Below are 13,549 nucleotides of genomic sequence, written 5' to 3'. Positions count from 1 at the left end.
AGTTGTTCCAGTCAATAAAAAAGAACTAAAAAAATTTGAAAAAACTCTGCGTCAACTTTCGAACAAGAAAGTAGGGAAAACTGAACGGTTAAAAATAATTCAATCTCCCTCGGGCAACAATCTCATTCAACTCATAGCATTACCCAGCATAGAATATCTAGAACAAAATGCATATTGAAGAGTTTGTGTTAATACCTAAACAGATCTAAGATCTATACAAGAGAACAACCTCATGTCTCTCAATTACTCAGCCACAAAAATATTCACAATCCAGCCAAGCAGATATCACTTCTGCAGAGAAACAAGTCAACCACCATCAGCTCCTTCTGCCTGGCAACAGGATACAGAACAACAGACTGAACCTTCAGTGGACGATAGAAGTACAATAAACGAGTCTTTGGCGAAATCATTTACAACAGACAACACATCGACTATCAAAAAAGGAGTGCTGAATGATATTAGAATCTTGAAGGGGATAAAGTTTGAAAGAGCGAATACAATACTGGACATAATAGAGGAATCAGATTCTGTGTCCTTGGACTCATCAAAGAGATTGCTTATTAATGGTACAAATACAGAAGTTCTTGCTGCTACATTTCTTTACAATCTACAACAAACCACTTGCAAACTATCTTTCGAACAATTCAGTGTATTAACGCATCTCGATATTGGTTCGCATTTGACTTGTAACACATACGCCAAAAAGTTTCTAAATTTATCATCTGAAGAGAGACTGCAATTTTTGGAATATGAGTCGGACAATGAAGTTGCTTCGAAATCCCAGCGAAATAAAACAAAAGCTTCTGACAACGACCAGAGAAACTTTGAAGAAGCAGAAAAAGAAATCAAACCAACCAGCCCCTGTGAGAATTACTTCTTATCAAGTTAAACAGTTAGACAAATTGTACACTAAAGGCAGTGCTACATTTGGTAGCATTGCTAACTTGAAGAAGGCTAGCGGTTTCACCAGAGGACAAATTGTTCGCTATCTTCAGTCGAAAGCCCCGTACACGAAATGCAGACAATTCAGGGAAAGTTTTCCCCGACTGAAAACTGTTGCATATAGAATAAATGAAATCTGGTCTGTCGATGTTGCGTATATGGATAAAGTTGCCCAACACAACAACGGTGTAAAATATTTGTTATTGGCTGTGGATGTTTTATCACGTTACTTACGAGTTCAACCAATGAAAACTTTATATGCAAAAGATGCTGTTGAAGCGCTCAAACAAATGATCAAGAAAAAACAACCAGAAAAAGTATGGACAGACAAGGGATCAGAGTTCAAAGGAGATTTCAAAAAATTTTGTGAAAAGAACTGATTTCATTTATATACAACAGAAAGCGAAACCAAGTCGGCATTTGCAGAGAGGAACGTTCGCTTGCTTAAAAACATCATTTACAAATATTTGGAAGAAAAGTGGACTTGAACATATATTGAAGATTTAGCCCAGTTTGTAAATACTATAAACAGTTGTGTTAACCGGGTAACCCATTTAGCACCTAGTAAAGTTTTCAAAAAGCATGAACCAATTTTGATATCATTAGCAGTCAACTTAACAAAGTACAAACCAAAATACGAAAAATGAGACCTTGTTAGGATTGCAAAGCACGACAAAGAATTCAGAAAAGGTTATAAACAAAATTATACAGACGAAGTTTTTACGATATTCAAAACTGCTACCGTGAGTCCACCAACGTACAATCTTATAGATGCAAACAACGTTATAATTGAAGGTAAATTTTATGAACCGGAATTAGTCCAAGTAAACGTGTTAGTTACTGCAGACGAATAAAATGAATCCCGCCAAAAATTTCACAATCGACCTAATATCCAACGCATCAATGGAAGTTTTTGTGAAAACACAATGGCAAAATTCCGTAACCAGTTATCTCAACCACTTATTTTGGATGGAGAATGGCAAGTAGCTTTATTTTCAATATCCTTCCCATCAAACATCAACAACGTCAATCCAAACGGGTTAGTCGTTTTTAAAAATTCGGGAGTGGAACTCGACGCCTCAAATAATCGCAGTGGACACCTCAGAAAAATTCGCAAAGGCAATTACAGTAGCTTGGATCAACTAATGGATGAACTGAGGCGAATTGCTCAGTTTGAACAATTTGATTTTACTTTTGACAAAATTACTCAGAAACTGGTTCTACAATTCGGAGCGAATGAGGGTTTTTCATTTGAAAACGAAGAAGTTCCAAGTATTCTCGGCTTCAAGGGTATAAAAGACAACTCGCATGATGGATACATTCACATTGGATACAAATCACACAAAACTCTCAATAGACACCAAAGTGATTTTCCAGTTGATATAACCTGTGGCTCACAATTAATATTTGTCTACATAGACGTTATAGAAAATCAAATTATTGGAGACGTGAGAACTCCTGTAATTAAAATCATTGAGACCGAAAGGCGTTTAAGAAACGGCAGCACAAACACTGTTACACCTATTCATCACAAGACCTTTACAATTCTGGATTACAAGCCCATACTTTCTAACAATATTCAGAACATTAAAGTGGAGTTGATGAACGAAGCCGGAAAACTTATTCCATTTAATGGTACAGGAAAAGTGATAGTAGGCTTAAAGTTTCAAAAAATCAAGTGAAATGGAAGCTTACTACAGCAACCAAGCATCACAGTCGATGCCACATTTTTCCGGTCATTATCGTCAAAGAGGAAGTGGCTTTGGAGCCCTCGCAGCAGGTATTGGAAGAGTTGCTTTACCATTGGCAAGAAGATTTATATGGCCCGCTGCCAAAAGAATTGGCCGAGAGCTTTTAGTGCAGGGTGCACCTGAGTTGGTTGAAGTAGCAACGAAACGAAAGTCGGCAAAGCTGGCGTTGAAAAGCACGGTTGCAAAAATAGCCCGAAAACAATTTGGTGGGTCTCTCCATTCACGCATAACACGAGGCCGGCACGAAGACAACAATATGCTAAACCTCGAACCTACAAGAAACGTTCCACTAAAAAAATCATTTCTCGAAAACCACAGCCAAGAGGAAGTCGACTGGATTTTTTCTCTCGAGTCAAAAATGCGAACTAATATTGTAATACCTTCCAAAGCCACTCACAGTTTCTTGGATTTATTTGAAAAACCACCTTTGCTAGTCACTTTTGATCAATCATTTGAGCAAAAAGCTGGACCACTTTATTCTCCCTCCAGATGATCGCTCGAATTCGAAGTTGTAGGCGATCGCAAAAATTTCATAGATTTGCAGAAAATTTTTTTGGAAGTAAATTGTCGAATACAAAATGCTGATGGAACTGATTTGCGATATACCGCCGGCAATGCAACCGCAACTGATGCTGCATATTTTGTCAACAATGTTCTTCATTCACTGTTCGCCGACTGTACTGTTTCTGCAAATGGAATAAAAATTTCCTCAGCTAATGGACACTATGCTCATAAAAGTTTTATTGAAACAGAATTTTCACATGGAACCGATGCAAAAAAAACTTGGTTAAAGTGTCAAGGTTACGAGTATGAACCGAACCCCGCTGGTATTGCTGCAGCTTCAAGGGATGCAAGGCAGGTAGCTGTGGAGTATCGGAACATATTACTTTATATGGAAAGCTCGCTGTTGATTTCTTTTCTTGTGAAAAACAACTAGTAAGTGGTGTTACCTTGAGACTTTCTTTCCGAAGATCGCAAGCTGATTTTGTCACCATTAGTGAGACAGCGGCCAAAAATTACAAAGTTAAAATCGATGAAGCAAACTTATTTGTTAGAAAGATGACAGTGTCAGACAACGCTGTTGGAGCCATTGAAAAAACACTCCTAAAAACTCCGGCAATGTATCGCTACAATGAAGTAATAACAAAAACATTCCTCGCAACAGCAGGTCAACGCAGTTGGAAACATGAAGATATATTCACAAAAGAACCAATAAGGCGGCTGATTGTTGTATTGTGCAGGAGCAGTGCATTCATTGGAACTAACAATATCAATCCCTACCACTATCAAAAGTTTGATTTGAGTGAAATTACGGTCTATCGAAACGGGTTTGCAACAGCTGGCACTCCAATGTTAACAAAGGATAACAAGCGCCTGTATTACAATTCAATGAGTGCCCTAGCTTATGTTGAAAACGGTCATGGAATACCCCTAAGTGATTTTGCGCATCACTTTATAATGTTCTTTGACTTAACTAGGCGACACACGATTTTATTCATCCCGAACTAACAAACCCATCATTATCGGTTGAACTGAAATTTGATACTGGTTTGCCAAACAACATTGAAATTTTTTTCCTGGGAGAAAAAACGTCTACTGTGTACATTGACTCCGCAAGAAACGTATCCAAAAATGTTTTACCTATGAATGCTTACTAATGGATGAAGACCAAATTTATATTCATGTTCAAAAGTGCAAACATCTCAAATTTAAATTTCGAGTTGTAAATGCGGCTGACAATTATCCCTTAAATTTACCAGTTAACAGTTTTATAATTGTGACTGCATCACGAGCTGATTCTATTGGTTCACATTGGGTGATGCCTGCGAAACGCTACGCACACCCCGTACTATACTTTGCAGATCCGTTAGCACTACCTCTGACTGCCTATAAAGACATTTTCTCCCGCTTACAGCAGTGTACGGATTTATATATGATGATGGATATTAGGGAGCATAGAAGAGATATTCAGTCTCCCCTGCAATCAGCAGACTCGCAACTGTGTGGTTTATTTTGCATCTATATTGCTCATTATTTCTATTGCAGTAAGTTTCCATTTGTACCTGATGTAAATGAATTGAAATTTTTGGCATTTTTAAAACATATGGAGTGAAATTGAATTAGTTGTTCTCTGTCAGCACTATTTTAGACAGTAGAATTTTTACAGAACTGAAAGTTTATTAAATAGTCTGAAAACTCACGTACAAAACTGCCCTGCCCACTTAAAAGTATATCCATAATCTGATAGAGAGAAGAAGAATGTTCACCAAGCATTAGTTGACAAAAACGTTTTACAGTCACATCGGGGATAGTAGAAGCACATTTGTTAGAAGTGGTAGTAGTTATGGTTGAGAGTCTTTTCACAGGGTTAGGCAGAGGAAGTTGTTTCTTAGTTTTGTTGGTTGAAACATGATTAAACTTTGACAAGTACTCCACAGCAACATGTAAGCGAGAGACAATAGCACCATGAGTAACAAAATTTTTCTCCGTAGGCAAAATAAGGATTTTAAAACAAGTCACAAGGCAAGGTATCGTTGCAGGAGCATACGGAGAAAAAACAATATTATCTTCGGGACCTGTATCTTCAAAAATGAGATGCCAATGATTGGAACCAAACGAACAACCATCGATAACAGTCGAAGACGAATAATAACCGTACGCATAATTTTCTATTCCAGAATCTTGAGGTTTTGGTTCTGTGTCGCAAATAGTGTATTTGAATCGTTTTTGAAATTTTTTGAATTATTCAGGACTGTTTCCGTACATAGCTTCAACCATAGTAAGAGACTAAACTGATTGAGTAAACAGTGATATACCTCTATGAATTATAGGGTTTGAGTTGATAACATGGTGTAAAAAAAATTTCAAGGTCATTCGAAGACGAAAATTCTTTGCATTGTTGTTATTGTTATTGCTTGTAAACAAAATCTGTCTAGACATTAAGTAAACAAACTATAGCTGTCTGGTTTTTTTGAAGCTCCCCAATCAAATCAAAGCTGTCGCATTTTCCCGAAGTTCCGCAATCTTTAAACTGAGGTAAACTTTGGGTTCTTTTCATTGCTTTTGAATAAATTTTGTCTAGACATTAAGTAAACAAATCTGAGTTGTCGTAATTTACAGAAGTTCTGTGCATGAATAAAGGCTGTCGCAATTTCCCGAAGTTCTGCAAACTTTGCTGTGATTGGTTGACGACGCGAAATAAAATCTATTTTTAGTAACATAAAAAAAATATTTCAACTTTATTGCTCGCATGTAGTCATGAATACACCTTAAATTTCTGTAGAACTTGAGAGACATTTGTTTATTCATATTCTAGGACTCAGTTGTCAATACCTTCCGACAAGAAACATCTATTTGTTTATTCTATAGTTAAACTTACCCAGTTATAACAAAATGCCTGCAAAAGATTGACACCTCTCCGTCAACTGTGAAAAATGTGGAAAATCTGTTGTAAAGACCAATATTGCTCGACACAGGAAGACATGTATGATGGGTACTCTTTACTGTAAGAAAAAGAATTGTAATTTTGCGACAAAAAATGCTGCAGAATTATCATACCATATTGCGAAGGCTCACGGAGCAAAAGTTCGTAATACACTGAACAAATGTGTTGTCTGTCAGAAACAGTTCCCAAGTTTCTACTCACTTCAACTGCATCGCAAAAAAGCACTTCAAGCTAGCACAAAAGTTGGGTCCTCAAGCACAAACCGTGCTCGTGAGATTATGGAGAAAATTGATAACGATAGCGAATCTTTGAAAGAAGAACTGGCAGCTTGTCAGCATTTAATTGACGATATGCATGCTGAGCATGGCAGACAGGAAGTTTTCAATTTCAGTTTGTCGAATTTGGACACCAAAGAGATCAACAAAAAACTCAATGATGTTTTTGCAAATCTCAACTGTGCTGCAAAAATTAACATAGCTTTGGGGTTTCTGTTGCAAAATATAGAGACAAACGATTACCGATTTTTTTATCCGCATGAAAAAATTTTACTGCTGGACCGAGCTTTTCTGCTCAGCAATAGAAACGATTTATTAAACATCCAGAACGAAATTGAGAAACTTGACTTGATTGAAGCATGACCACAGGAACGCCAAAACTCAAAATGGCGATTCACAGTAATTACAAATGTTACTGTCTTTGCAGCGCTTCTTACGAATATACCTATGGGTTGCACTGATTCGCCTCTTCCAGAGCCATTATTAAGGAACCCTGAAGTAAATTGTCTGCTTTCAAATGGACACGATGAACAGTATAACGATAATTTGTGTTTGTTCCGTGCAATTGCTATTCATTTATTTGGATCAGTAGATGTTGAACTACAGGCAATAAAAATTTTTCACAATTTTGTTACTGCAAGTGGTTGCGACCCTGAAAACTTCACAGGTGTTTCCTTTGATCAAATTCCAATAATTGAAGAACAAATCACACAAAACATTTTCATCTATGATTTTGACATTGAAGATGGTGAAATTATCGGTGAACTTGTACGACGCAGCGTTGAACGATATGATGAAAACATTAAACTGCTTCGATATAACAATCATATCTGTTATGTTAATGATATCAACAAGTTCTTCAAGAAGTTTCGTTGTCCCAGCTGTGATGTGTTTCTCAACCATTCAGGTCATTTCAACCGGCATTTGAAAACTTGCAAAGAACGAGTGAAAAATATCTATCCGCAGGGTGCTTATTCGTTGCGCGAAACACTATTTGAGAAGCTTGACAACTTCTCAATCACTTATCCAGAGGATTATACACTCTTCAGAAATTTTGTCGTCTTCGACTTCGAAGCAATATGTGTTCAATCAGTGGAAGCCACTAACACACTGACAACATCATGGATTGGTACTCATGTACCTGTATCGGTATCAATCTCTTCAAAATTGTTGGATGAACCAGTTTCCTTATGCGAAAACGATCCTAATCGTCTTATCATATCCTTTGTAGCTCAACTGGAAACCTTAGCAGCAAAAAACAAAGCGGACTTGAAACCCAAGTTCCTGGTGGTGGAAGCAGAGATCAAAACTAGGTTGAGTGATGTTTCCTCCAGACTTCAGATCATTTCCGAAACTCAACCAAACATCAGTAGCGAAACAGATGATAGTAATGCAACTAAAAAATTTTTTACGAATCCAGCAAAAGCAACTCCTTGATCTCCAGCGTCATTTCAACAATTATGTTGACACTCTACCAGTTTTTGGATTCAACAGTGAAAAATATGACCTAAACTTAATCAAAGCGTATATTATTCCCCATCTCCTTAACGATAGAGATATTCATCCTAGGTAATCAAAAAGGCAAATCAATTTATTTCTTTCAAATTCTGTGATATTCAGTTTCTCGATATTTTGAACTTTCTTGGTGGAGCAACATCACTGGATTCTTTTCTAAAAGCATATCAATCTGAGGAGACAAAAGGATATTTTCCATATGAATGGTTCGATTCGTCGACGAAACTCGACTGCAATAATCTTCCACTCTATGATTCTTTCTTCAGCAAACTAAAAAATCTAAATCCTTCGGAGAAGGACTTCTGTCAGTTCAAGAAAATGATGGAATCTGGAGAAGAGGAATTAGATGTTCTCCGAGAACTGGGTTTGAAAGAGAAACCTTTATCTAGAAAAGAGAATTATGCTCTCCATGAAAAGTTGTAGAAGATGGAGAAAATGAAAACTTTTCGCGATTTCCTTCGCTGGCAAGCAATGAAGAAAATGATGAAATTTTATCACGATCAGAAAATTGATATGTCAAAGCTTGGGTGTACACTACCCAATTTGGCAAATATCTGTCTTCATAAATCAACTGATAGAAAGTTTTACCCTTTCATCGAAGCTGACAAAGACTTGCATGACAAAATACGAAGTGAAATGACTGGTGGTCCATCAATAGTGTTTACGAGGGAAGCTGTTGTAGACAAAACATTCATCCGGAGGTCAAACAATATCTGTAAAGCAATAGTTGGAATAGATGCAAGCCAATTGTACCCCTTCTCCATGTGCCAAGCGATGCCAGCTGGACTCTACACTAGATGGGAGTTTGATAGCGATCTTCAAAAGTTCAAAGCTCGTCAAAACAAAATCAGGAAGTTTGAGAACATGGTAATGTCTTTCTATCAAGCAACCAGATCCGAATGCACTATTGAGAGCTTCTATGCGACTGGAAAACAGAAAAAAATGATTTTTTTTTACTGTGGATGGCTTTTGTGGTCACTGCCAAACAATTTTTGAAGCCCTTGGATGCTACTACCATTTCTGTCCCTGTAGGGAAAATCAACCAAATCTTAGTGAGGATGAATTTGAATTTGGTATCCGGAAACGTGAATCCGATAAGTTACGAAAACTTTACCTAGAAAAGAAAGGATATAAAGTTATAGAGATGAGAGAGTGTGAATGGTGGGATCTTGTTCAGGCGAACTCCATGTTGAAGAACTATGTTAGAAAAAATTTCCCCCACAAATTACCCTTGTGTAGTGAAAAACTGTTGGTGAGGATAGAGGAAGATAATTTATTCGGTTATGTACAATTTGATTTAGAAGTTCCTGAAGAGCTTCGTGAACGATTTGCAAACTTTCCTCCAATTTTCAAAAACTTTGATGTTGGAAGAGAGAATATAGAAAAATTCATGCTGGAGTATGCTGAAAAAAACGCGTTATTGCTTAAACCACAACGACTTTTAATTTCGAGTTACAAATTGAACAATGGAATAGTTATAACACCATTATTAAAGTTTTATTTGATGCTGGGTCTACGTTGTATCAAAATCCACAGATTCATTGAGTATACCCAACAAAAATGTTTCAACGGTTTCGTACAATCTGTCGTTGATGCAAGACGAGAAGGTGATGAGAATCCGGACTCTAGCGTTGTTGCTGAAACTATGAAATTACTTGGGAACAGCTCGTATGGTTATCAGATTATGGATCGAAGTCGACACACAAAAACTCTTTATCTTAACGATGAAAAGACGCATAAAGCTATTAATAACCGTCTTTTTAGAAGATTGAACAACGTTTCGCCAGATATATATGAGGTTGAGCTTGTGAAAAGCACTGTTGACTATCGTGAACCAATAATTGTTGGATTCTTTATCTTTCAGTATGCAAAACTGAGAATGCTGGAGCTCTACTACAACTTCTTTGACAAGTTCTGTGATGTTCAGAAATTCGAGGAGCTTGAAATGGACACTGATTCTTTGTATCTGGCACTTGCTAATGAAAATCTCTATGAATGCATTAAACCAGAAATCAGGAGTATTTGGAATGAGATGAGAAGTAATGACTGTACAGATTAATTTCAAGCTAATAGTACAAGTAATTTTTTTCCAAGAACTTGTTGCGATAAACATATAAAACATGACAAGCGTGAGCCTGGATTATTCAAAGAGGAATTCCGATGTACTGAAATGCTATGTTTATGTAGCAAAACGTACTGTTGCTATAATTCAGTAACGAAAAAAACTAAGTTCAGCAGCAGAGGACTCAACAAGAGTGCTCTGGAAGAAAACAGTGATGGACCTTTACAGAAATACAGACGAGTACTGGACGATGCAGTGAATTTAGCCTCAACTAACAGAGGATTCAGAACTATAAATCACCAAATTCTAACCTATCAGCAAACAAAAAAAGGACTCTCGTTTTTCTATCCAAAACGAATTCATACGACACCTTCGATGATCTAAACTTTCTCATTCTTTTTCTTTCATTTTATACAATTAAATCAATTGTACGCTTGTGAACATGTGATGTGATCGTAATAAAATTTTTTTAAGTTGATGATTCCACTGTTCAAAGTAATCATTCTTGTTGGGAAACCCGAACCGGGTTTTTAAAGTTCAAGCTGAGCATGTAAAAGTTTTCTGACTCATTTCGCAAGGTGTTGACCAGATCTGAGACAACCCTGGATGAAAAAATCAAGCAAGACTTACTCTTCTGAAATAAACAAACATCTGGAAATTCTTTTTTGTTCCAGCACCTTTTGTTCAAGCTCCTTTTGTTCCAGCACCTCTGATGTGTATCAATGTAGACATCCATAAAAGGAGACCAATACAATGTTAATTGTTCATCAGAGGTCTATTTTGATCCATTTTTATTCCAGTTAACCCTTAGTTAAGTCGATTATTTCGTTTCTTTTTTATCAGTTGATTGAGATAATCCTTTTCACCTGTACAGTCTGTGAAAATCAAAATTAGCAACAGTTTGCTGTGATGTCATTCATGATAAATACGTGATTTATAAACTATAAATTACAACAATCTGTATTAGCACATCAAATTGTATTAGCACTGCAGAATTTTCTGGTCTTGCACTTATTCCTATTGAGCACTGTTTGCTACCTAGTACCTTAAAACATTAGCATCAAATTGATGACTCATTGTGAAAGAAAAGATATAACACAGCTTAATTTTCCAATTTGCTATCTGTTAGCTTTTTTTATTATTTTGTAATAAAAAATTTATTGAGAAATTTTATACATAAGACCTATTACCTATCTTAATCCGCTGCTGTCTTATGTCAAATTTTAGTACGTGTAAAATCTGATACCTATCTTTATACATTACTGTTGAAAATCAAATCTTAATACATGTAAAAATTATTACCTATCTTTATACGTTGCTACCATAACTCTAATGTTAATACATGTAAAATCTATTACCTATTTTTATACATTGATGGGATAACTCAATGATGACCGAAATGATTGGAAAGCGCTATAGCAAATCTTAAAACATGTGGGTCCTCACCCCCCCCCCCCCGGGCACCTCGGTCCCTCTATATACTACTTGTCGTTGTTGTTCGGCATTTAACATACGAAAGATTCGGCCTCACGTTTGAGAAAATTTGATCTGCTTTTCTTGTATCCTAAAACAATTGTTTTAAGCGTTAAATTGGCCTCCCTAGTTGAGAAGACAAAGCAATAACAACAAAAAATGCGTGAGAAATCTTGTGTAAGTTTGGTTTCAAACGTAAGGCCGAATTTTTCTTATGTTAAATGCTGAACAACAACGACGATACTCACAAAAAATCATAAGGGCGTTTGTCGTTTTTGGCTACAGTAAAACAACGATACCAACAATTTCTTATGTTCAAAAAAACCGCAAACTAAGGCTTTTTTGGTTAAATTTTTACGTCCTTGTGAAAAAGGTTTCCTAAAGTGCTGTTCATTTTATTTTTGCCCTCAATAATTTTCATTTCAGTCCTGTATGATTACCTAGACGCCAAATGATCATTGTTACAACCAAATTAGTTGTCAGAATCGTCATGCCAGGAAGTCATTCATATAGCATATGATCTTTTACTAACGGCTTGAAACGGCCCCTGATAAGATTTTCGTGCGCTCGAAATGGCCCCTGATCAGACTTTCGTGCGCTCAAAATGATCTCTGATCAGACCATCCCAGACCAAAATCACCTCAGATCAAACCCAAGCCAGCCCAGGTTGAGGTCCCAGACGGAAAGTCGATATGTCCAGACCCAGATGAACGCACGACGGGGGTGTCGTGCGTTCAAATTTACATGGTCTGGAAATTTCATGGCCTAGACCATTTTGTGCGCTCGAATCGATTTCCCAGGCCCTGTTATTTCGATCGGGAAACACACCATGTACGCTCGATCTGTCTGAGTAGAGATCACTTCCAGATGGCACCTCGACCTGGGTATTAGGACTCATATTTATTTTGTATGATAATCAGGAATTATATTTTTATTGTCATCCCTGGAGATAAGTTAATAGGAGTTCTAAAACTCAGAACCATTTAAAAAAAATAAATTTCCCTGTTCTAGATTCAGAATTCTCAATGGAGTTCCAATATTCGACATTGCACTGCTGAAGCTTTTACACCCCGTTTCTACCAAACGTGTGATTAAAATTTGCCCGAGGAGTCACAAAGTGAATACAACCCTTTATATGGTCACTTTGGGTTCAACCTCTAGAGAACCCATTAATCACCCCATGCCTAGAGACATGCCAATGCAGTTGCAAAAACTCCCATTGTACGGGTCTTTATTCAAATACCCCAACATCTGGAACCTAGATTTATGTCCGGATTACAATATATGCGCATCTCCGGTGGCTCCAGGAACCCAGCTCTGCTTCGGCGACGGCGGAAGCCCGCTTTACAAAATGGGTTGTAAATACCATTCCGAATGTTTGATGGGTTTGGCAAGTTATTCACAGATGGACTCAAACGAGGCTCTTTTTGGAAGAAAATACGAAAAATGTAACAGCGGATTTTTCTTCACAAATATGCAGTATTTCGCTCTCTGGATTCATGAAACTATTTTGAGAAACAGTTAAAACGATTTTTCTTTCATTTATTGATCATAGTCACTATATTTGATATATTTTATCACCTTTAAAAAACCATGAACAAGTTAGTGTCTATCTCATTATGAGTTGCGATAGAGAAATTTCTATGACACGACGGTCCCAAGAAGATGTTGCTCATGTCCAGACAGTCCCAGACAAATTTTTAATGGACAGACTTTCGTGCGCTCAAAAAGTTTTGTGCAGTTTCTATGCAGTCGGAATAAGTGTAGTTTTTTATAACTTAATTCACAATATAGAGTTCTTAGTTTCCTGTTTTTGGCCACTATTGAAAATTTGATCTGCATTTCGTGTATCCTAAACCAAAAAAAAACTCATTTTAAATTCAAATAGCAATATTTGTAGCTCCAAGTTTATCTTTAAACTAGGGAAGCTTTATCAGGCACAGGTTTGTTGTTTAAGTGGGTTTATTTAATATTGTATCTAAATTTCTCCGCTAAGGTAATGGAAAATAAGGCAGTTTTAAGTGGGTTTAATTCACGGCGAAGAAAGTTTCAGTAAAATTGAGTATACATTTGATTGGCATCGAAT

At 36.8% G+C, this 13,549-nt stretch overlaps 1 protein-coding gene across 1 annotated transcript in view; it reads left to right on the top strand.

Moving 5' to 3' along the window:
• LOC142351881 (chymotrypsin-2-like) overlaps positions 1–13,273 on the top strand; it is a 25,580-nt gene extending 12,307 nt beyond the window's left edge. Inside the window, exon 3 of the mRNA XM_075404123.1 lies at positions 12,475–13,273. Coding sequence (XP_075260238.1) covers positions 12,475–12,988 — 514 coding nt within the window. The 3' untranslated portion in view covers positions 12,989–13,273. The remainder of the gene's footprint in view (positions 1–12,474) is intronic.
• Positions 13,274–13,549: the final 276 nt, after the last annotated feature.

The sequence above is a fragment of the Convolutriloba macropyga genome, chromosome 13 (genome assembly GCF_964194025.1).
Source record: "Convolutriloba macropyga chromosome 13, txConMacr16.3, whole genome shotgun sequence".
NCBI lineage: Eukaryota > Metazoa > Xenacoelomorpha > Acoela > Convolutidae > Convolutriloba > Convolutriloba macropyga.
The sequence above is the reverse complement of the archived record's forward strand: the minus strand, read 5'-3'. Positions and strand labels throughout refer to the sequence as shown.